At 37.8% G+C, this 20885-nt stretch overlaps 1 protein-coding gene across 8 annotated transcripts in view; it reads right to left on the bottom strand.

Annotated features, from left to right (window-relative positions):
- The window catches only part of SMYD3 (SET and MYND domain containing 3), a 757166-nt gene that overhangs the window by 579639 nt on the left and 156642 nt on the right, over positions 1–20885 (bottom strand). For 7 of the 8 annotated variants that reach the window (XM_514316.9, XM_054661013.2, XM_063809354.1 and 4 more), the window contains 3 exons: positions 10934–11041; positions 6055–6112; positions 2779–2915 (listed from right to left, as the gene is read on the bottom strand). In XM_514316.9, the coding sequence (XP_514316.4) occupies positions 2779–2915; positions 6055–6112; positions 10934–11041 (303 nt within the window). Of the gene's footprint in view, positions 1–2778; positions 2916–6054; positions 6113–7031; positions 9271–10933; positions 11042–20885 lie in introns of those variants that run through there. The other variant, XM_063809356.1, reaches the window with a different exon arrangement.

Raw genomic sequence — 20885 nt, 5'->3', positions numbered from 1 at the left:
GAAGGAGTCAGGGGGCGGGAAGGAGGGAGGAGAAGGAGTCGGGGGGCGGGAAGGAGGGAGAAGGAGTCGGGGGGCGGGAAGGAGGGAGAAGGAGTCGGGGGGCGGGAAGGAGGGAGAAGGAGTCGGGGGGCGGGAAGGAGGGAGGAGAAGGAGTCGGGGGGCGGGAAGGAGGGAGGAGAAGGAGTCGGGGGGCGGGAAGGAGGGAGGAGAAGGAGTCGGGGGGCGGGAAGGAGGGAGGAGAAGGAGTCGGGGGGCGGGAAGGAGGGAGAAGGAGTCGGGGGGCGGGAAGGAGGGAGAAGGAGTCGGGGGGCGGGAAGGAGGGAGGAGAAGGAGTCGGGGGGCCGGGAAGGAGGGAGAAGGAGTCGGGGGGCCGGGAAGGAGGGAGAAGGAGTCGGGGGGGGGGGAAGGAGGGAGGAGAAGGAGTCGGGGGGGGAAGGAGGGAGGAGAAGGAGTCGGGGGGCGGGAAGGAGGGAGAAGGAGTCGGGGGGCGGGAAGGAGGGAGGAGAAGGAGTCGGGGGGCGGGAAGGAGGGAGAAGGAGTCAGGGGGCGGGAAGGAGGGAGGAGAAGGAGTCAGGGGGCGGGAAGGAGGGAGGAGAAGGAGTCGGGGGGCGGGAAGGAGGGAGAAGGAGTCGGGGGGGGAAGGAGGGAGGAGAAGGAGTCGGGGGGCGGGAAGGAGGGAGAAGGAGTCGGGGGGGGAAGGAGGGAGGAGAAGGAGTCGGGGGGCGGGAAGGAGGGAGGAGAAGGAGTCGGGGGGCCGGAAGGAGGGAGAAGGAGTCGGGGGGCGGGAAGGAGGGAGGAGAAGGAGTCGGGGGGCGGGAAGGAGGGAGAAGGAGTCGGGGGGCGGGAAGGAGGGAGAAGGAGTCGGGGGGCGGGAAGGAGGGGAGTGATTTAAGGACAAATTTATAAGCAGAAAAATACAAATTAAAAACATTAACAAAACTTTCACCAGAAAGTACAGAAGCCATAGGTTATTGGCTGCTTTCATCTGATTATTAACCTATATTTTAATGCAGAAATGACACACTAAGGCCAATTATGCCCAAAAATCTCAAAACTGCGTATGTTCTACTTTTCTAGCAATAACAAATATTATGTGGGGAGAAGGGCAAGCATTATAGTAAAAATTGGTCCACTTAATCATAGCAACAGAATTTTCCCCCTATACAACATGGAGAGAATTTCATTATAAAATACATGAGACTAAAATCTTCAGAAAGAGAGAAGAACTAGGATAGTAATTCACATTTTACATGTAGCAACAGAAAGTATTTTGAAATATTTTTCGTGGATATTAATAACATCAGTAATTATCACTGGAACATTTTCCAACAATAGAAATAATTACCACAGAATAGCCACAAACTTAATACTAGGAATGAGGTAATAATCATCATAAGGTATATTTTTATCTTTCAGTAGGTGTTCGTGTTTATAGTGTTGAACATGAAAACAGCCTTGGGCACGGTACACGATACTACTACAGGTTATAATTTTCAGAAGCATATGAAATAGATGAGAAAGTTTTCAGATGCACTGTAAGAAATCAGTAAATTTTGAAATCAATTTTAAATTATAGATAACCAGAATATAATGCTAAGATGACATTAATCAGAAAATCATAAAAATGTACCATACAGAATAAAAATACATTTGAGAAAAACTGGAATAAATCTTCAGCAATCAAACCAATTACATTTAATTTTTCAGAAAACAGTAAATTTTAAAACATGCCTTAAAATATTGATGGCATAAATATATCTTCAAATGTGTGCTTACAAATTACAAAGTAAGTGGCAAAATTGTCAAAAGTAAAGTTTTACTTGTTATTAAATTGTGATCAACATTAAAACAAATGCAAACACACAATGTGAGAAAGCGAGGACAGCAGATCCATAGCAGTGAGGGGGTGTTTCTGTCATCCCTATCCCAGGGTAAATACCAAGAAGCAATCATTTCATACTTATGGGCTAGTGAAGAAAAAAAAAAATCAATCATCGCACTCTTCCTCCCTAGGCCAAGATAAACCCTCGGAATCATTTAAAAAAAAAAAAAAAAAAACTTCAGGAGGCCGGGCGTGGCAGTTCACGCCTGTAATCCCAGCACTTTGGGAGGCCGAGGCGGGTGGATCACCTGAGGTCAGGAGTTCAAGACCATCCGTCTCTACAAAAAAAAAAAAAAAAAAAATACAAAAATTAGCTGGGCGTGGTGGCTCATGCCTGTAATCCCAGCTACTCAGAATGCTGAGGCATGAGACTCGCTTGATTCTGGGAGGCGGAGATTGCAGTGAGCCGAGATCGCACCACTACACTCAAGCCTGGGTGACAGAGCGAGACTCTGTCTAAAAACAAAAAAGAAAAGAAAAGAAATGGATTTCAATAAATTTTTCATTTCAAAGACAGGCTCTATGCTTAAACAACCACCATAAAACTCAATGAATGCAATGCAATGGCAAACAAGTCCATTCACAAAAAATAATGGGATATGCTATTTTCTTCTGAGAAAAGAAAGCATACTCTTTCTTCCAAGGGTACACTTTGAGAATTGACAATGAACATACTCAGGCAATAACAAGAATATTAATCAAACAGAAAAATTCATACCCTTCTCAATGCACACAATATATTCTCTCATGCTCTACTCACTATGATAAGGAAGTAATATAAGGCATTAAGGGTCTTGAATTTCCTGTCAAGATTCTCGACATTTTTGTAACCAACGACAAAATAAGGAGCAAATGGTTGATGTATGGAATTAGCAAAGAGCAAACTTAACACTTACTTTTGCAAAGGCTTCAAAAAGGTCAAAGGCAGGTGGCAGCTGAGAGGCATCCTGTATTTCTTCTCTCATGAAATGTTGAAATGTCATTACGAGTTGCCTGAGGCCCTCTTTCTTATCTTCAGTCAGTTTGTTAATATCTTTTTTAAAGAGAAAATAAATAGCACAATCTCAAAGTAAACTTCTGAAGGATAATTTTCAAGTGTTCAATGCTGGCTGTTAAACCAGATATTTCCTACCTTACATTGGATTTTGACAAAGAGCAAATACATATTGTTTTATCTTTTGACAACTAAATATGATGCATATGTTATCAATTAAATTCTGCCAAATTTTGTCTGCAGTGTAAGATCAAATACCTATCAAAACATAAGTACGCACATATATGAAAAAGCATTAAAACCAAGATCAGTGAGATTGTGTGTTACCAGATTTTCTACATCATTCTGTACACACATACAAACAATGATCAGTTCTTATTAAGTCAGTAAACTTAAGCAGACTTTTCCATGAAATAATTTACAACTAGGTCATGACTAAACTAATAAATAGCGTCACCTCTAAGGTAAAAAGACAGAAAATAAGAACTAAAAAGTTCAGATAAAGTTCAAATAGGTTAAATTTGTCATATGGCTAGTACATCATGAATAGATCAGGGATCAAGCACAGCAATTTCAACTTCAAGTTATCTGAGTTGAATAAACAAGATAAAGGAGCCTGGCGCCGTGGCTCACGCCTGTAACCCCAACACTTTGGGAGGCCAAGACGGGCAGATCACTTGAGGTCAGTAGTTCGAGAGCAGCCTGGCCAACATGGTGAAACCCCATCTCTACTAAAAATATAAAAATTAGCAGGGCGTGGTGGTGCGCGCCTGTAATCCTAGCTACTCGGGAGGCTGAGGCAGGAGAATCACTTGAACCCAGGAGGTGGAGGTTGCAGTGAGCCAACATCGCGCCACTGCACTCCAGCCTGGACAAAAAGAGAGACTCCATCTCCAAAAAACAAAGACAAAAAACAAGATATGATGTGGCATCAACCCAAACAGAAGGAGATGGTTCTAAAACAAAAGAAGAAAAAAAGTTCTAATGCCAATACTACCCCCTCTAAATATCATTTTCAATTATACCACAAATGGGGTGTTAAGGCTAAAAGGATACAACAGGTCAATTAATAACATTTGAGAGCATTTCACTTAAGGTCACGTGTATGACACTAGTACTGAGTAGGGCTAATGTGAAGAGTAAAACCCATGGTAACAGATGTTAATTACCTAGCAGTAATATAACAAGAAAATGTGAATACTTTGCTGTCTTTTAAAACTTGAAAAGATACATCAAGTTGAACTATAGCATAACTCTGTTGCTTATGTCTATGCATATCCTTTAGATTACTTATTCAACAGAATAATTAACCCAGTGATTTCTTTTTTTTTCTATTTTATATGCTTGTTAATTGTTTTATGGTAAATATATGTTTTTTAAATTTATTTATTCTTTTATTATTATTATATTTTAAGTTTTAGGGTATATGTGCACAATGTGCAGGTTAGTTACATATGTATACATGTGCCATGCTGGTGTGCTGCACCCATTAACTCATCACTTAGCATTAGGTATATATACTAATGCTATCCCTCCCCACTCCCCCAACCCCACAACAGTCCCCAGAGTGTGATGTTCCCCTTCCTGTGTCCATGTGTTCTCATTGTTCAATTCCCACCTATGAGTGAGAATATGCGGTGTTTGGTTTTTTGTCCTTGCGATAGTTTACTGAGAATGATGATTTCCAATTTCATCCATGTCCCTACAAAGGACATGAACTCATCATTTTTTATGGATGCATAGTATTCCATGGTGTATATGTGCCACATTTTCTTAATCCAGTCTATCATTGTTGGACATTTGGCTTGGTTCCAAGTCTTTGCTATTGTGAATAGTGCCACAATAAACATACGTGTGCATGTGTCTCTATAGCAGCATGAGTTATAGTCCTTTGGGTATATACCCAGTAATGGGATGGCTGGGTCAAATGGTATTTCTAGTTCTAGATCCCTGAGGAATTGCCACACTGACTTCCACAATGGGTGAACTAGTTTACAGCCCACCAACAGTGTAAAAGTGTTCCTATTTCTCCACATCCTCTCCAGCACCTGTTGTTTCCTGACTTTTTAATGATTGCCATTCTAACTGGTGTGAGATGGTATCTCACTGTGGTTTTGATTTGCATTTCTCTGATGGCCAGTGATTGTGAGCATTTTTTCATGTGTTTTTTGGCTGCATAAATGTCTTCTTTTGAGAAGTGTCTGTTCATGTCCTTCGCCCACTTTTTGATGGGGTTGTTTGTTTTTTTCTTGTTAATTTGTTTGAGTTCATTGTAGATTCTGGATATTAGCCCTTTGTCAGATGAGTAGGTTGCAAAAATTTTCTCCCATTTTGTAGGTTGCCTGTTCACTCTGATGGGAGTTTCTTTCGCTGTGCAGAAGCTCTTTAGTTTAATCAGATCCCATTTGTCAATCTTTGCTTTTGTTGCCATTGCTTTTCTTAAATAATAATTTTTTATCATGGGAACTTCGGATCCCACAACCTTATATAAATCTGTACTAGATCATCTTCTTGTCTCCATCCAGAAGTACTAAACTGTGCAGCAAATTTACTGTATGTGCCCTGGCTAGTTTTGAGTTGAAATCACTTACAACCTTAACGAAAAGGATCTGCGCCAATACAAAATCAAAACGAAACCTACCTTTGCTTAACACTCAGATATGGGAAGCTTTTTAAGTCATCACAAGAAGGTGGCTACCTACATGGTAGTTTCGGAGAAGAATGACGCTCCACATTGCCACAGAGACTGAGTCATCTGTTCCTTCTACCTTCCTTAATGTCTAAAAGATCAGTAACCCTAAAAGCTCTGTGGAATCCCCCTGTTCACTAATCACTCTTCTCTGACATCAAAAAGAAACCAGAACAGGAAACCAAGAGACAGAAGAAGGGAAACAGGGAAGAAAAAAAGAAGAAAAATGATTTTGTCAACTGGACTAATGGTTACACTACCCCATGTAACCTGAACATCTTCATGGCGCTTTACTAACCCCTATCAGGACGAAGCTACCCTGGAATAAGTGAAATAAACCAGTGTGACAGTTGTATATAAAAATAAATTTTGTTAGGTTTGCATCACATTATAAAGAAACAGAAAAACATAGTTAAAAATAAATCCATTCACCAACTCAGCAAACAAATTATAGAAACTTTTTTAAGATGCTGATAGACAATCACTTACTTGACTCCAGATCATAAAATGAGTAAAGCTTCTCTGATTCTGAAGGTGCTCCATCCATCTGTGAAGGAAAAGGGGAAAACGCCAATAACAATTTCAAGTGTTCCAATATATAAACAAATAAGTTTGAGTACCTTTGTATATTTAAATGAAAGTCCATCAAAAAGAACATTTTCTATATATTCTTTCTATTCATCACTCTCATTAGACTGAATTAATCAACAACTTTAAAATAAAAATCTAACTTGTATCTTCACTCAACAGTTTAATCTCCAAATGCAAAACTCTTGTACAAAAAGTTCCCATATTTTTATATTCATAAAACCCTCTATAAAATCGTGTACTGGCCGAAAGAGTCAGTAAACAATAGGAAAAGGTGGGGCATGGTAGCTCACACCTATAATCCCCGGTACTTTGGGAGGCCGAGGCAGATTGCTTTAGCCCAGGAGTTCAAGGCCAGCCTGGGCAACATGGCGAAACCCTATGCCTAAAAAACATACAAAAATTAGCCAGGCATGGTGGCATGCACCTGTAGTCCCAGCTACTCAGCAGGCTGAGGAGGGAGAATCATTTGAGCCCAGCAGTTCAAGCTTGCAATGGGCTATGATTGTGCTACTATACTCCAGCCTGGGTAACAGAGCAAGTCCCTGTCTCAAAAAAGAAAAAAAGGAGAAGGACAAATCGGGAGCCTACAATAATTTGAGAAAGATATTCACATTAAAGATGGGTAAAAAAATCTAAAAGGCTTCACCACAGCAAGATTTCACAGAGTTTACTGTTTTGCCACTTACGAAAAAGGGCCGAAGAAATCACTTCAATGAATTCTAGGAAATAAGATAAGTACTCTTCCAGTCAAAACTAATTATGTATGTGTATCTTCCTTGAAGAGGAAAGTAGAAAATGACATGCTTTCCCTGTGCATTAGTTTACAATACCCAAGTTATATAGGCAATGTAACAGAGATTATTACCATCTCATACCTCAAAGACAGAACCTCCTCCATCTTTATTCCCACAAGAAGATAGCAGGGCCTTCAAAGAGAGGCTGTGTATCTCTTCACTGCTACAGATTCCATGATTAATAGGAAAAGAACAAATTTTTTTGTCTAAGACACTCCCTGGAATAATCTACCTTCTACATTAACATGGGGTTAATTTCAGCCTTAAATAGGAATAACACAGGCATACCTCATTTTATCACACTTCACTTTATAGTGCTTTGCAGACATTGCACTGAAGATTTACATCATTGAACAAGTCTATCCATGCCATTTTTCTAACAACACGTGCTCACTTTGTGTCTAGGTGTGACATTTTGGAATTCTCACAATATTTCAAACTTTTGGTTATTATTATATCTGTTACTGTGGCCTGTGATCAGAGATCTTTAATGTTACTACTGTAATTGTTTTGGGGTACCACAAACCATCCACATATAAGACCACAAACTTAATCAATAAATGTTGTGCGTGTTCTCACTGCTCCGCCGACCGGCTATTCCCACTGCCTGGCTATTCCCCTATCTCTTCCCTCTCCTCGGGCCTCTGTATTCTCCGACACAACAATATTGAAATTAGGCCAATTAATAACTTTACAATGACCTACAAGTGAAAGGACGAGTCACACATCTCTCATTTTAAATCAAAAGCTAGAAATGAGTAAGCTTAGTGAGAAAGAAATATTGAAAGCTGATATAGACCATAAGTCAGGCCTCTTACACCAAACAGCCAAGTTGTCAACACAAGGGAGAGTTCTGAAAGAAAATGAAAAGAGCTACTCCCATGAACACATGAGTGATAAGAAAGCACAACAGTCTTATTGCTAATCTAGAGAAAGTCTGAGTGGCCTGGATATAGAAGATCAAAACAGCCACAATATTCCCTTGAGCCAAAGCCTAATCCAGAGGAAAGCCCTAACTTGCTTCAATTCTATGAAGGCTGAGAGAGGGAAGAAAATTGCAGAAGAAAAGCTGGAAGTTAACAGAGGTTGGTTCATAAGGTTTAAGGAAAGAAGCCATCTCCATAACATAAAAGCACGAGGTGGCCAGGTGCGGTGGCTTACGCCCATAATCTCAGCACTTTGGAAGGCCAAGGTGGGCAGATCACCTGAGGTCAGGAGCTCGAGACCAGCCTGGCCAACATGGTGAAACCCTGTCTCTACTAAAAGTACAAAAAATTTAGCTGGCCATGGTGGTGGGCGCCTGTAGTCCCAGCTACTCAGGAGGCTGAGGCAGGACAATCGCTTGAGCCTAAGAGGCGGAGGTTGCAGTGAGCCAAGCTCACGCCACTGCACCCCAGCCTGGGTGACAAAGCAAGACTCCATCTCAAAACATACATACATACATAAATCTAAAAAAGTGCAAGGTGAAGCAGCAAGTGCTGATATAGAAGCTACAGCAAATGATCCAGGAGAGCTAACTAAAATAATTGAATTTGGCTACACTAAACAACAGATTTTTAATGTAGATGAAACAGCCTTATATTGGAAGATGTCACTTAGGACTTTCATAGCTAGAGAGAATTCAATGCCTAGCTTCAAAGAACAAGTGGACTTTTTTTTAGGGACTAATGCAGCTGGTGACTTTAGGTTGAAGCCAGTGTTCATTTACCATTCCTAAAATGCCAGGGCCCTTACTATTTGTGGTAAATCAACTTTGCCTATGCTTTACCAGTGGGAGGTCAAAACGGCAACATGAACCGGAGTTCAGAAGATTCAGAAGAACTTGGTTCCAACCTTCATGGATAACACTGAAGGGTCAAGACTTCAGTACAGGAAGTAAGTGTAGATGTGATAGCAAGAACGAAGGAGCTGGAATCAAGATGAAAACCTAGGAAATACCCTTCTACACATCAGTCTTGGCAAAGAATTTATGATGAGTCCTCAAAAGCAACTGCAACAAAAACAAAATTGACAAGTGGGACCTAATTAAAATAAAGAGCATCTGCACAGCAAAAGAAACCTGCAATGGAGTAAATAGACAACTTACAGAATCGAAGAAAATATTCACAAACTATGCAGCCAACAAAGGTCTAATATCCAGAATCTATAAGGAACTTAAGCAATTCACAAGTAAAAAACAAACAACCTCATTAAAAAGTGGACAAAGGGCCACCACAGTGGCTCGCACCTATATAATCCCAGCACTTGGGGAGGCCTAGGTGGGAGAATTTCTTGAGCCCAGGAGTTTGAGACCAGACTGGGAAACATGATGAAACTTCGTCTTTCAAAAAAAAAAAAAGGAAAAAACACAAAAACTAGCGGGGCGTGGTGGCATGCACCTGTGGTCCCAGCTACTCGGGAAGCTGAGGTAGGAGGACTGCTTGAGCCCCAGAGGTTGAGGCTGCAGTGAGCCATGATCATGCTACTGCACTCCAGCCTGGGGCAACAGAGTGAGACCCTGTCTCAAAAAGTGAAAATAAAAAGTGGACAAAGGACAAGAACAGACACTTCTCAAAAGACAACATACAGGTGGCCAAAAAACATAGGAAAAATGCTCTACGTTACTAATCATCAGAGAAATGCAAATCAAAACCACAATGAGACACCATCTCATACCAGTCAGAGTGGCTATTATTAAATAAAAAAAAACACATGCTGGTGAGGCTGCAGAGAAAAGGGAACACTTATCTACTGTTAGTGGGAATGTAATCTAGTTCAGCCACTGTGGAAAGCAGTTTGGAGATTTCTCAAAGAGTTACCATTCAACCCAGCAATCCCACTATTGGGTATATATCCAAAGGAAAATAAATCACTCTACCAAAAAGATACATGTACTCATACATTCATCACAGTGCTATTCACAACAGCAAAGGCATGGAATCAATCTAGGTGCCCATTAACAGTACAATGGATAAAGAAAATGTGATACATAAACACTATGAAATATCATGCAACCATTAAAAAGAGTGAAATCATGTCTTTTGGAGCAACATGAATGCAGTTGGAGGGCATTATCCTAAGTGAATTAACATAGAAACAGAAAACCAAATACCACAGGTTTTTACTCACAACTGAGAGCTACATATTGGGTGGACATGGACACAAAGATGGGAATAGCAGACACTGGGGAATACGAGGGGGAGGTAAGAAGCAGGGAGTGGGCAAGAGATGAAAAGCTAGCTACTGGGTACCATGCTCACTACCTCGGCGATGGGATCCATCATACCCCAAACCTCAGCATCATGCAATATACCCGTGTAACAAATCTGCACATGTACCCCCTGAATCTAAAATAAAAGCAAAACTTTTTTTAAAACAGAGAGAAGTAGAGCCTGAAGAATTATAAATTAACTGATTAAAAATTAACTGATTTTCTGCAATCTCATGATAAAACTTGAAAAGATGAGGAGTTGCTTCTTATGAATGAACAAAGCAGGTGGTTTCTTGAGATGGAACCTACTCCCGGTGAAGAAGCTGTGAGGCATCACATGTTACAGTGAAATCATCTGCGAAAGGAAGAGGCAATCAATGCGGCAAATTCGGCTGTTGTCTTATTTTAAGAAATTGCCACAGCCACCCCAAAGTTCAGCAACCACCACTTGATTAGTCAGCAGCCATCAACATCCACCAGCGAAAAGATGATGATGCACTGAAGGCTCTAATGATCCTTAGCACTTTTAGAAATATATTTTTTAACTAAGGTATGTACATTGTTTTGTTGGCATAATGCTACTGCACACTTAATAGACTACGGTATAATGTAAACATAACTTTTATATTTACTGGGAAGCCAAAAAATTTGTGAGACTCATTTTATTGCAATATTTGCTTTATTGTGGTAGTCTGAAACTGAACCTGCAACATCTCTGAGGTATACCGGAAAATGCAACTGCATATGTTTATTTAACCAAAACCCAGCTATATTTCATGAGTTTTATACTCACAAGTTTGAAGACAACTCTGCCAAGAAGTCGAACGGAGTCTGGAGGATATCTGGGCTTGCAGCTTTTAAGGCATTTGCATTCCCGCTTGTGGTCTGGCCAAGCTTTTTTCTATTAAAACAAGAGTGGGGAGAACATAGGTGAGCTAAAATTTAACTTTCATTTATGCTGGTTTTGAACATCCAGAGTCATAAACATTAAATTTTAATAGTCCAAATGTAACTGCACAATAGAAAATAAAAGCAATATTCTAAATCTGAAAATAATCCAGGATGAGTCTTTGCCAAATATGCAATTACTATGCAAGGACATTAAAAGCCTCAGCTTCACCTCTGTGCTTTCATTTGTCCGCTGGTTATTACCTGGCTAGTGGAGTCCAAAGAAAGAGCCGTTACAGCTTACTTAATAATGTATAAGATGGTCTTGGAACTGATTAAACAGGATTCAACAATAGTCATTTTGAATACAAAAGGAAAATGTCACTCCAAATTAGAAAATAAAACGTGGTTCAGAAGACTCAAAATAGGGATGACAGCCTTCTGAATTTCTGTGCTGCTACAGAAATATCAGGAGGGCTAACATACCCCCAAATATAAAATCTCTTTGTTTTAAAAGCAGCATAAAAAGAGCTATTAGCTAAAATCATTAAATGTCCAGTTTGTCCTGGATGTGTCTAGGTTTGTATCTATGTCCTGGCTTAAATATTAATAGTGCCCCTTTTCACTCTGAAAAGTTCTGGTTTTGATGACAAATTATATGGTCATCTAAGCCATGATCCTAGCCATGTGTTGATGTGGCTAAAGAGACCATTGAGTCAGTTGCCAATCTACGGATGAATGGACTAAAGGGAAGGACACTATCCTTGAGCCTTGGATCAGAAAGGCGACAGCTCCTTTCACACGGAATCACTTTCATATGGAAATAAAATCCAGATCATCTAATATTTAGCCCTGGTGAGTAGAAGAAGCCTCAATCAAATGTCTCTCATGTTATATTCTGAAAATTGGAATTTCCATTACTGAAATGCCTGATACCACTTACTCATTCTTATTTCAAAAATTATAAATCTGCTCCTCAATTTCTGGGTCTACAAAATCAATGTGCTGTTCATAATTTTTGTTTTAGCATTTACACTTCACTCACTTCTAAACAAGACTGAGCTGATTCAAAGTAAAGATGTGTATGAAATAAGACTGCAAAACCAGAAACAGAACATATTAAAATTATGGAAGGGGGAAAAAGGAAAGCACGCTAGCATTTACTTAGCATTCTACAAGGTACTAGACACAAGGCTAAGCAAATAACGAAGCACGTTTCACTTGATTTTCATAATAATCCAAATGGTAGGTATTATCCCTCTATTACAGAGAAAGGCTCAAAAGCTGATATCTAACTATCAAACTGCCCAAATACAAAAAGAGAGAGTAAAAATTCTTAGCATGCTAAACATGAGAGCTGAATAATTTCTGCATTACATTTGAGTATTTGTACATCACATTTATTTGAGATGCCTTACAAGCAAGGCAAAAAAGAAGGCATAATGGCTTATATAATCCTCAACTGACAGAAAGTAAAAACATACAGTTTCACCAAGTATTAAATCACAGGAGGGATTTATTCCAAGAATGCTAATCAACACACTGAACAATGTCCTTAACAACAGTTCACAACTATAATGGCCTTTCATATGACTTCTAATATCAGTACTCACTGAAAAGCATAATATTAAAATACAACTCAGTGAAAGAACAAGCTTCTGTTGCTCAGGGTGCTAGTCCTTGACTAGCAATTAGCAATTACCAATGTGTGTAAGAGGCCTAAAATATACATGGTACAATTGTCAAGTAAGTTTTAAAAACACAATATCATGTAGACCCTACTTAGAGATTCAAAATATACTTAGCATCCTAAAAGTTCTAAAAGTCTATGCACTAAAGAAATGTGTATAAATTATTTAACACAGTTTCCCATGCTTGTTATTGTCACCCTTTAGAGAGTTAGGTTGGTATTCACTAACTCAGATATATCTATATTTTTTTTTCACCTGGTCTTTGTATGTGAGTGGGTTAAGCTAACAAATTTACATTCATTTGCACTCACAAGAAACAAGAGTGTTAACTTTTTTGGTTTTTTACTGATAGAAGGGAGAACCATAACTTTGGCGTTAGTTTGCCTTCGATTATAGAAGTTGAGAAACCTGTCAGATGTTCTCATGGACAGAGCGTGTAGGCAGGAACGGATAACATAGTGCCAGTGGGTCTATCAGAAAGTACCTTAGGCTCTGTTCAAATGCCTCAGTGTCCAGCTGAACAGGGCTCACACTCAGCAAAACAAGGCAGAGATAATTTGAGGCAAAAGACCTTAAGAGCAGATTTTAATCAATGCTCATTTTAATTACAAGAGATCATCCATAACCCCTCTGTTAAAACCTAAATATTTGAGCAGCTCAGCCTCCTGATAGCTTACCAGGGTGAGATAAGTACAAAACGTACACCAGATAATGAACAACCGATCAGTTAGATGACAGCATTTGGAATTAAACATCCAAATTTTGGAAAATTCCTGTTAAAACAACTTTAGGTCCTTAACATAATTGATATAGAGCTCTTATTTCTCAACAATAACTAGAAACTAGACAAAATGTTTCTTAAACTTATTCCTAGATCATTGCCTGAAAACATACTTATTTTCTCATTTGCTTCAGCAAAAATATGTTCATTATTTCCATGAAAAGCCAAATCAGATCATTTAGGCATAAATAGAGAAAGCAATCATACCACTTAAAATTGGTCTGTAATATGGTACCACATATCAGCCCATTCCTTTTCTTTTTAAAACATTAACTGTTAAAATTTATCATTCAGCTTCACCTATCACATCTTACCATAAGGGTTACGAATACAAGCATACCACAGAAAAGGCTTACAAAGAAATCTTTTTACACAGCTCCTTTGACTTTGAAGCAAAACGTGACAATCACACAAAAACAAAAGGCATTATCTTCACTCAACAAAATTAACCTTGGTCAAGACCTCGATGACACATTTGTCATATGTATTTGCCAATTTCTCAAAAGACAACCTTCCTGATTTACATTTTTTCCTATTTTCTTACATTACTTCCAATACAGGATATAATTAAGATTTTGCTCATAACATTGGCTGTAGTATTTTCTTTTGTCATAGCTGAAAATTAACAATGATGTACAATAAGCATGAATTGGCTTGAGAGACAAAGGAAATTAAAATACTACATTAAGAAGCAAAAACAAAAGGAGACAAGAGTTTCATGCTGGAAAAAAAGGAAATGACATCTATAACACAATTCTTTCAGTGCATGCATGACTCAAAAAACAACTTCAGAATCTATACAGTTTCATAATGTATTTTATAGTATTTATAACAGTTCACGACATAAACTCATTAACCACACCAGTAGTTCTAAATGGGAGTGATGCCTATTTGAGGGTTGTTTGAGAAATTTATGGGGGTATTTTTATTTGTCACAAGGTTTATGGAAAATTACAGGCACTTAATGAGCAGGAACCAAAGGAGCCAGACATTCTGTGTCGGACAGTTCTCCACAATGAAGAATTATCCAAATCCAATGCAACTTTCAAGTGTCCAACCAAATTCCATGACGGTGGAAAACTTGTTTATAATTGTCTGAGCCTAGAACTAAATCTCCTTTTACATTTAAAAACAAAGAGCTCGTTTTTACATAATCCTAACAGCACTGAATTTTCTAGGTAAATCAAAGGAAGACTGTATTTTAAGAATTTTACCTAAATTACTCAATTAAAGCCATATCACTGAAGGCAACACCACTTAGAGTACTTGAGTTACCAATACAACACGGCTTCTGACCTGCATCTCTACTTCCCTTCTCACAGTGACTCTATGCATAGGTGCAAATATGTGACTAATGATGTCTTCCAGTCTAATACCTCAGCATTTACATACTGAAATACATATTATTTTATCATAGGTTTTAATTTTCTTTTTCCTTATATTCCAATTATGGCATTATATTAATGTTTTGAAAATATGTAACTAGGTATATTGCACTACCTGTATAATTTCATTTGAAGATAGTAGAGAGGGCAATAAAAATAGTTCTCACAAAAATGGGGAGTTGGGTCTGAAAAGAGCTGAGAAGCCCAGATCTAAAAAAATGCTACACAGTTACACATGCCACACACATACACAAGAATATATTTTTAAACACATAGCCTAACACCCACCCTAGGGATTCTGACACTACCCATGAGACAGAATCAAGCGTCCCGCTGCAGGGCTGCTATGGTTTCAATGTGTACCTCAAAGTTCATGTGCTGGAAACGTAATCCCCAGTGCAACATGTTGAGAGGTGGGATCTTTCAGTAGCACAGCGCTCATGAACGGATTAATGTCACTATTGCAACAGTGGGTTTGCTATAAAAGAGAGTCCAGCCCTCTCTTGTTCCCTCTCAGGAGCATGCTCCCGTCATGTGACGCCTTCTGCCATGTTAGGATGCAGCAAGAAGGCCCTTACAGATGTAATCCCTCAACCTTGGACTTCCCGGCCTCCAGAAACACCAGCCAAATAAACTATTGTTCATGAATTACCCAGTCTGCAGCACTCCATTAATAGCAGCACAAAAACAGATCAAGACAAGGGCATTCCATGAGTAGCTAAAGTTGAAAAACCACTGAATTAAACTAAATTACAAAGGAGGTCGTTATATATACTAAATAGATGAAACAAAATACAATTCTATAATTACCATTGAACTATTGTTCTATAGAAATAAATATTGTATAATATTAAGGTGGAAAAAGTGTTTTAAACAGAACATAAAATGTAAAAACCATAAAGGAAAATAAATATATATTAAATTACATAACAATAAAGAATTTTTGTACATCGGGGGAAGAAAACCAGAAACAAGGTTTAAAGGTAATAAACCATGAAAAAGTCTAAAAAATATATATAGACACAGTGTTAAATGTCTCCAATATACAAAAAGGTCTTACAAATAACTTTTGAATATTTCAAAAAATATAAATAAAGGTAAAGGAAATGAATAGGAAATTCATGACTAAAAAAGAAAAACCAATAGACAAGTAATACAAACCACACCAGTGCTCAAAGACATGATAACAGAAACTAGATAACATGGTGTCCCATTAATTTGGCAAAAAATGAATAAAACTGGCAGTATTTAGAAGCATCTAGGATTTGGGGAAATAGGCATTTTCCAGCCTTGTTAGTAGAGTTGTAGGTTGCTCTGATCTTTCTGATGGGTATTTGGTAATGAATATCAAAACTGTAATGTGCATATGGTTGACACAGAAATATTATTCATAAAGTAATTTATTTTAAAAAATTTAAATAGTATAAAGAAATAAATTTAAGAATGTTCCACCCTAAGCAACATAGGGAAATCCCATCTCTATAAAAAAAATTTTTTTTTAGTTAGCCAGACATGATGGCATGCACCTGTATTCCCAGCTACACCGGAGGCTAAGAGGAGAGGATCACTCCCAGCTATGCTGGAGGCTAAGATGGGAGGTCGAGACTACAGTGAGCCATGGTCACACCACTGCATTCCAGTCTGTGTGACAGAGTGAGACCCCAGGTCTCAGGGGGAAAAAAAAAAAGAATGCTCACAATAGAAGATGATTAAAATACTGAAAGTTAATTTTTCCAGCTTTTCCTAAAAGAAATTGCTATTTTTGTCTTTCTCTTTATAGCTTTCCATTACTATTTAAATTTTCTACAAAGAGCATGGAGTTTATGAATAAAAACAAATATAATTTTATGTGTAGTAACTGAGAATCAGGGAGAAGTACTTTTATACGAAAGGGACAGCAAAATTACTGTTTAATAGGCACTGGTGCTTCTTAACTTTTTAATGTTTATTTTGGAAATCTAGTTGCAACTCAAAGCATGATTTAAATGTGTTAATTTTTAAATGTTAAAAAATGCTTCAGTGAACTGTTCTGTAATGCTGATGCAATCTTTTTTAATTCAGAGATTCACTCAGTAAATTCTTTTATTAGTTTAGCTATATTCATGTCTGTTTTTCTTAAATGAGTATAGTACCCATTAAGTACACCTTGCATGAAACAGGTGTTCAATACATATTTTATGATTTATTCTAAAACCAGTACCATTAAGGGGGTAAAATTTACTATATATTATCATTATTTGAAATTAAGGCCATACAAAAAGAAGAAATGAAAGTAGACTCTCACAATTCTTTCTTTGACCAATAAGAGATGGTCTTGATTACATGATTATGAAAGGAGTGTATTGATGAGATGTTATACTAATAAGAGAAAATCAATTTATTTCTTTCTTATGCAAAATAACATTTGCACTATTATCATATTTCCCTCTCCTCTTTACATACAAAGTCCCTATTGCTCACTCAAGAACCCATTTAAATGCTGTTAAACACCAAGTTTTGGTTGGAGTGGATATCCATTTTAGGGTAGCTCATTATTGTTTGGGATAGAGTGTAAGAAGGGTCATCCTGTATTGAACCTTGGATTGGGTAAAATACATCCAATTCATGACATCAGCTCACTAGGTATTTATTCCATAAGAAGATTAGATTCAAAGATCTGTAAGGCAGTCTTCCAATGATAAAATTCTATGAGTCTGTAACATCCATTCCTAACAAATATCTGAATTATGTCAAAATAGGTTTGAAACCTGCTTGGGTTAGGCTTACAATCATTGAAAATTTGCAACAGTATTTTCCTCAGCTATTTGGTCATTAAGGATGAAGAAGCTGTCTTTAAAAATATAGAAAAGAAAATGAATTTTTTGAGCCCACTTATTCAACAGTTTCATATAACATTAACTAAACATCTTCTATGTGAAATATCACAGTGATTTTTTTCCTACATATTCAGGACTTACTCCACTCACAAACAATCATCTACAGAGGTTTCCTATGGGCAAAACTTAGGATAGTTGAGCTGCCACGCAACTTGCAGGAAATAAAAGATACTCGACAGTTTTCCATTCACATCCAGTTTGCTTGATAGCAAATAAATAATGCCTCCTCCTTTATCCTTGAAATGCAGTCCAATATTGAATTACAGATTGTCAGATGCAGGCAGATCTGAAAAGCTGGAATCTGGGAAAAGAAAACTGGAAGGCTAAGCAGGTTGTCTAACAGCTACAGTTGACTGACAGGTATTGATTAAGATCTTGCAAAAAAATCTCTTTAGAGCACACTAGAGATTAGTGATAGATATGAGACTTCTCACTTTAAAAGCTTACTGAATGCTGTATCAAATGTAGAGCAAGAGCATCTTCTCACTAGTCTTAATCAAATTAGATGAATAGAGCTAAATATAAAGAAGGAATGTGGCATGAAAATGGTCTTAGGGCATAAGGTTGACAAGAGGAAAAAAAGAACGTGAATAAATGACCATTTCTTGGGCAAATGGGAATTACGGTCTCCTGTTAAGTGAGGAACCTATAATATGAGACAATAATAACAACAGTGCCCCCAAAGTAAGTCAATCATCATCTACTGCAGGGTTCCAAAAATATATGGCTCATAGGTAAAATTCATTCTACATTTTTACATTTATGTAAAATTCAAATTCATGTACATTCTAATTTGTGCTACATTTTTAGTAAAATTGTACATTACAGGGATAGAGCCACACCTATTAGTTACATTCATTCATTTCATGCTACATCAGAGTTGAACACATACGACAAAAATCATATGGCCACAAAGCCTAAAATATTTACTATATAGTTCTTTACAGAAATTAGCCAATGCTTGATCTAATGAGAGATCATATGAAGACGAAATGACTTAATTGATAGTTTGGCTGGAGAGCAAAATAAATCATGCACTTCCACAGACTTCCAATCTTATTTGGAAAAAGCATCTATCCTAGATTAATCAAAATATCAACACCAGCTTCTAGCTGAATACGGTAGGTGGGGCACATGTATTTTATTTCCTCAAAACAAGTAATTATCAAATTTTTTACTCCCAAAGTGAACTGGAACAGCCATCAATGGATGAGTGGCAGGGAAGGATGTGGTTAGCCCCATTTGAGAGTGAAAAACTGGTGGTAAGAGGACAGGCTGCAGAAGCAGGGTCACAGAGGCCACATGTAGGGACAGTCCCATCTGAGAGGGAAGGTCAGCCTGCCAAGCAGAATTCCAGAAAGGATCTAGAATCAAAGACTATACATTGGTAGAATGGAATTGAAAAATAGATGAGAAAGAGAAAATTAACCACAAGTCTGTATGCCAAAGAGTCTCAAAACACCCCTTCTCTACTTTTGGCTTGATTGAGTAAGCAATGGAAGGTTAATGTACAGAATCTTGTTGAATTTGATGCTAAGATTATCTCTGATCCAGATTATTGCTATAGCCTCCTATTTGGTCTTCCTGCCCTGACTCTTACCCTTCTAGAACGGCTTCTTCAAACAATAGTCTAATTCTTTGAGTGGCTTAAAAATTGTGATCACTGTATTACAGAAAAAGAAATAAAATCTATGCACACTTAATGGCTCTGTGGTGACCAATATGTTTCAAACTACTTACTTGAAATATAATTTACATTATTAAATTATATTTAGGTTGGTGCAAAAGTAATTACTTTTAATGGCAAAAACCACGGTTATGTATAATAAAATGTATCCATTTTAACAGTATAGTTTGATAAATTTTTGTTTTTTTGAGATGGGGTCTTGCTATATTGTCCAGGCTGGTCTCTAACTCACGAGTTCAAACAATCCTCCCACCTTAGCCTCCCAAAGTGCTGGGATTACATGCACATGCCACCACACCCAGCTTTGATAAGTTATGACACATATATCTCCATATAACCAACACCAAAATTAAGCTACAGATGTTAGTACTCCCCAAAAGTTCCCTTGTGCCCCTTACATTCAAGTCCTCCATCCCAGGCAACTCAGTGGTTTTGTCTCTATAATTATAAGATTAGTTTTGTCTAGCCTAGAACAGTATTACTTCTTTTCATCTGGCTTCATTCCCTCAGTACAGTGTTTTGAGATTCACTAACATTGCGGCATGCATCAGTAGTTTGTTCCTCTTAATGGACAAGTAATAGTACAGTATGCATCTCTTTATTCATTTACCTGTGGATGAATATTTCACTTGTTTCCAGGTTTGGAACATTGAACATTTATGTACAAGTTGTTTTTGTAGATGTAAGTTTTCATAACTCTTAGGTAAATAACTAGGAGTAGAACTGCTGGGTCATACAGTAAGTACACCTTTAACATTATTACAAACTACTAAACTTTCCCAAAACAATGATAATGCTTTACATTCTCACCACCAGTGAACAAGAGTTCCAGTTGCTCCATCACCTTGCCAGCGCTTGACAAGGTCAGTCCTTTTAATTTTAGTCTTTCTAGTGGGTGTGTAGTAATATCTCATTATGGTTTTAATTTTCATTTATCTGGTGACCAGTGACAATGATTATCTTTTAATGTATATCTTCTTAAAGTATCTATTCAAATCTTTTACCTGTTTTACTGGGTTTTCTTACTACTGAATTATAAGTATTCTTTATAAATTCTGGAAACAACTTCTTGGTTGGGGTGAGAGAGAGAGAAGGAGGGAGAGAAAGAGAAAAGGAGGGAAACAGGGGGAAAGAGAGGTCTCAAATATTTTCTCCATGTCTGTAGTTTGTCTTTCCAAGGAGCTGAAGGGTTTAATTTTGATGAAAATCAATTTATCAATTTTTCTTGGAGGCTTAGTGCTTTCTGTGTTCTACATAGGAAATTTTATGTACCCAATATCCAAAGAGTTTCTCCTATGTTTTCTTGGTTTTATAGTTTTAGCCTTCAAGTTTAAGCTTATTGAACCTAAATCTTATTAAATCTAGTGAATAATTATTTTTACTTTTATCATTTATTTTCCATGTGCATATTAGCACAATTTTTTGAAAAGATCATCC

Source organism: Pan troglodytes, chromosome 1 (assembly GCF_028858775.2).
Source record: "Pan troglodytes isolate AG18354 chromosome 1, NHGRI_mPanTro3-v2.0_pri, whole genome shotgun sequence".
In the NCBI taxonomy this organism is placed as follows: domain Eukaryota; kingdom Metazoa; phylum Chordata; class Mammalia; order Primates; family Hominidae; genus Pan; species Pan troglodytes.
The sequence above is the reverse complement of the archived record's forward strand: the minus strand, read 5'-3'. Positions and strand labels throughout refer to the sequence as shown.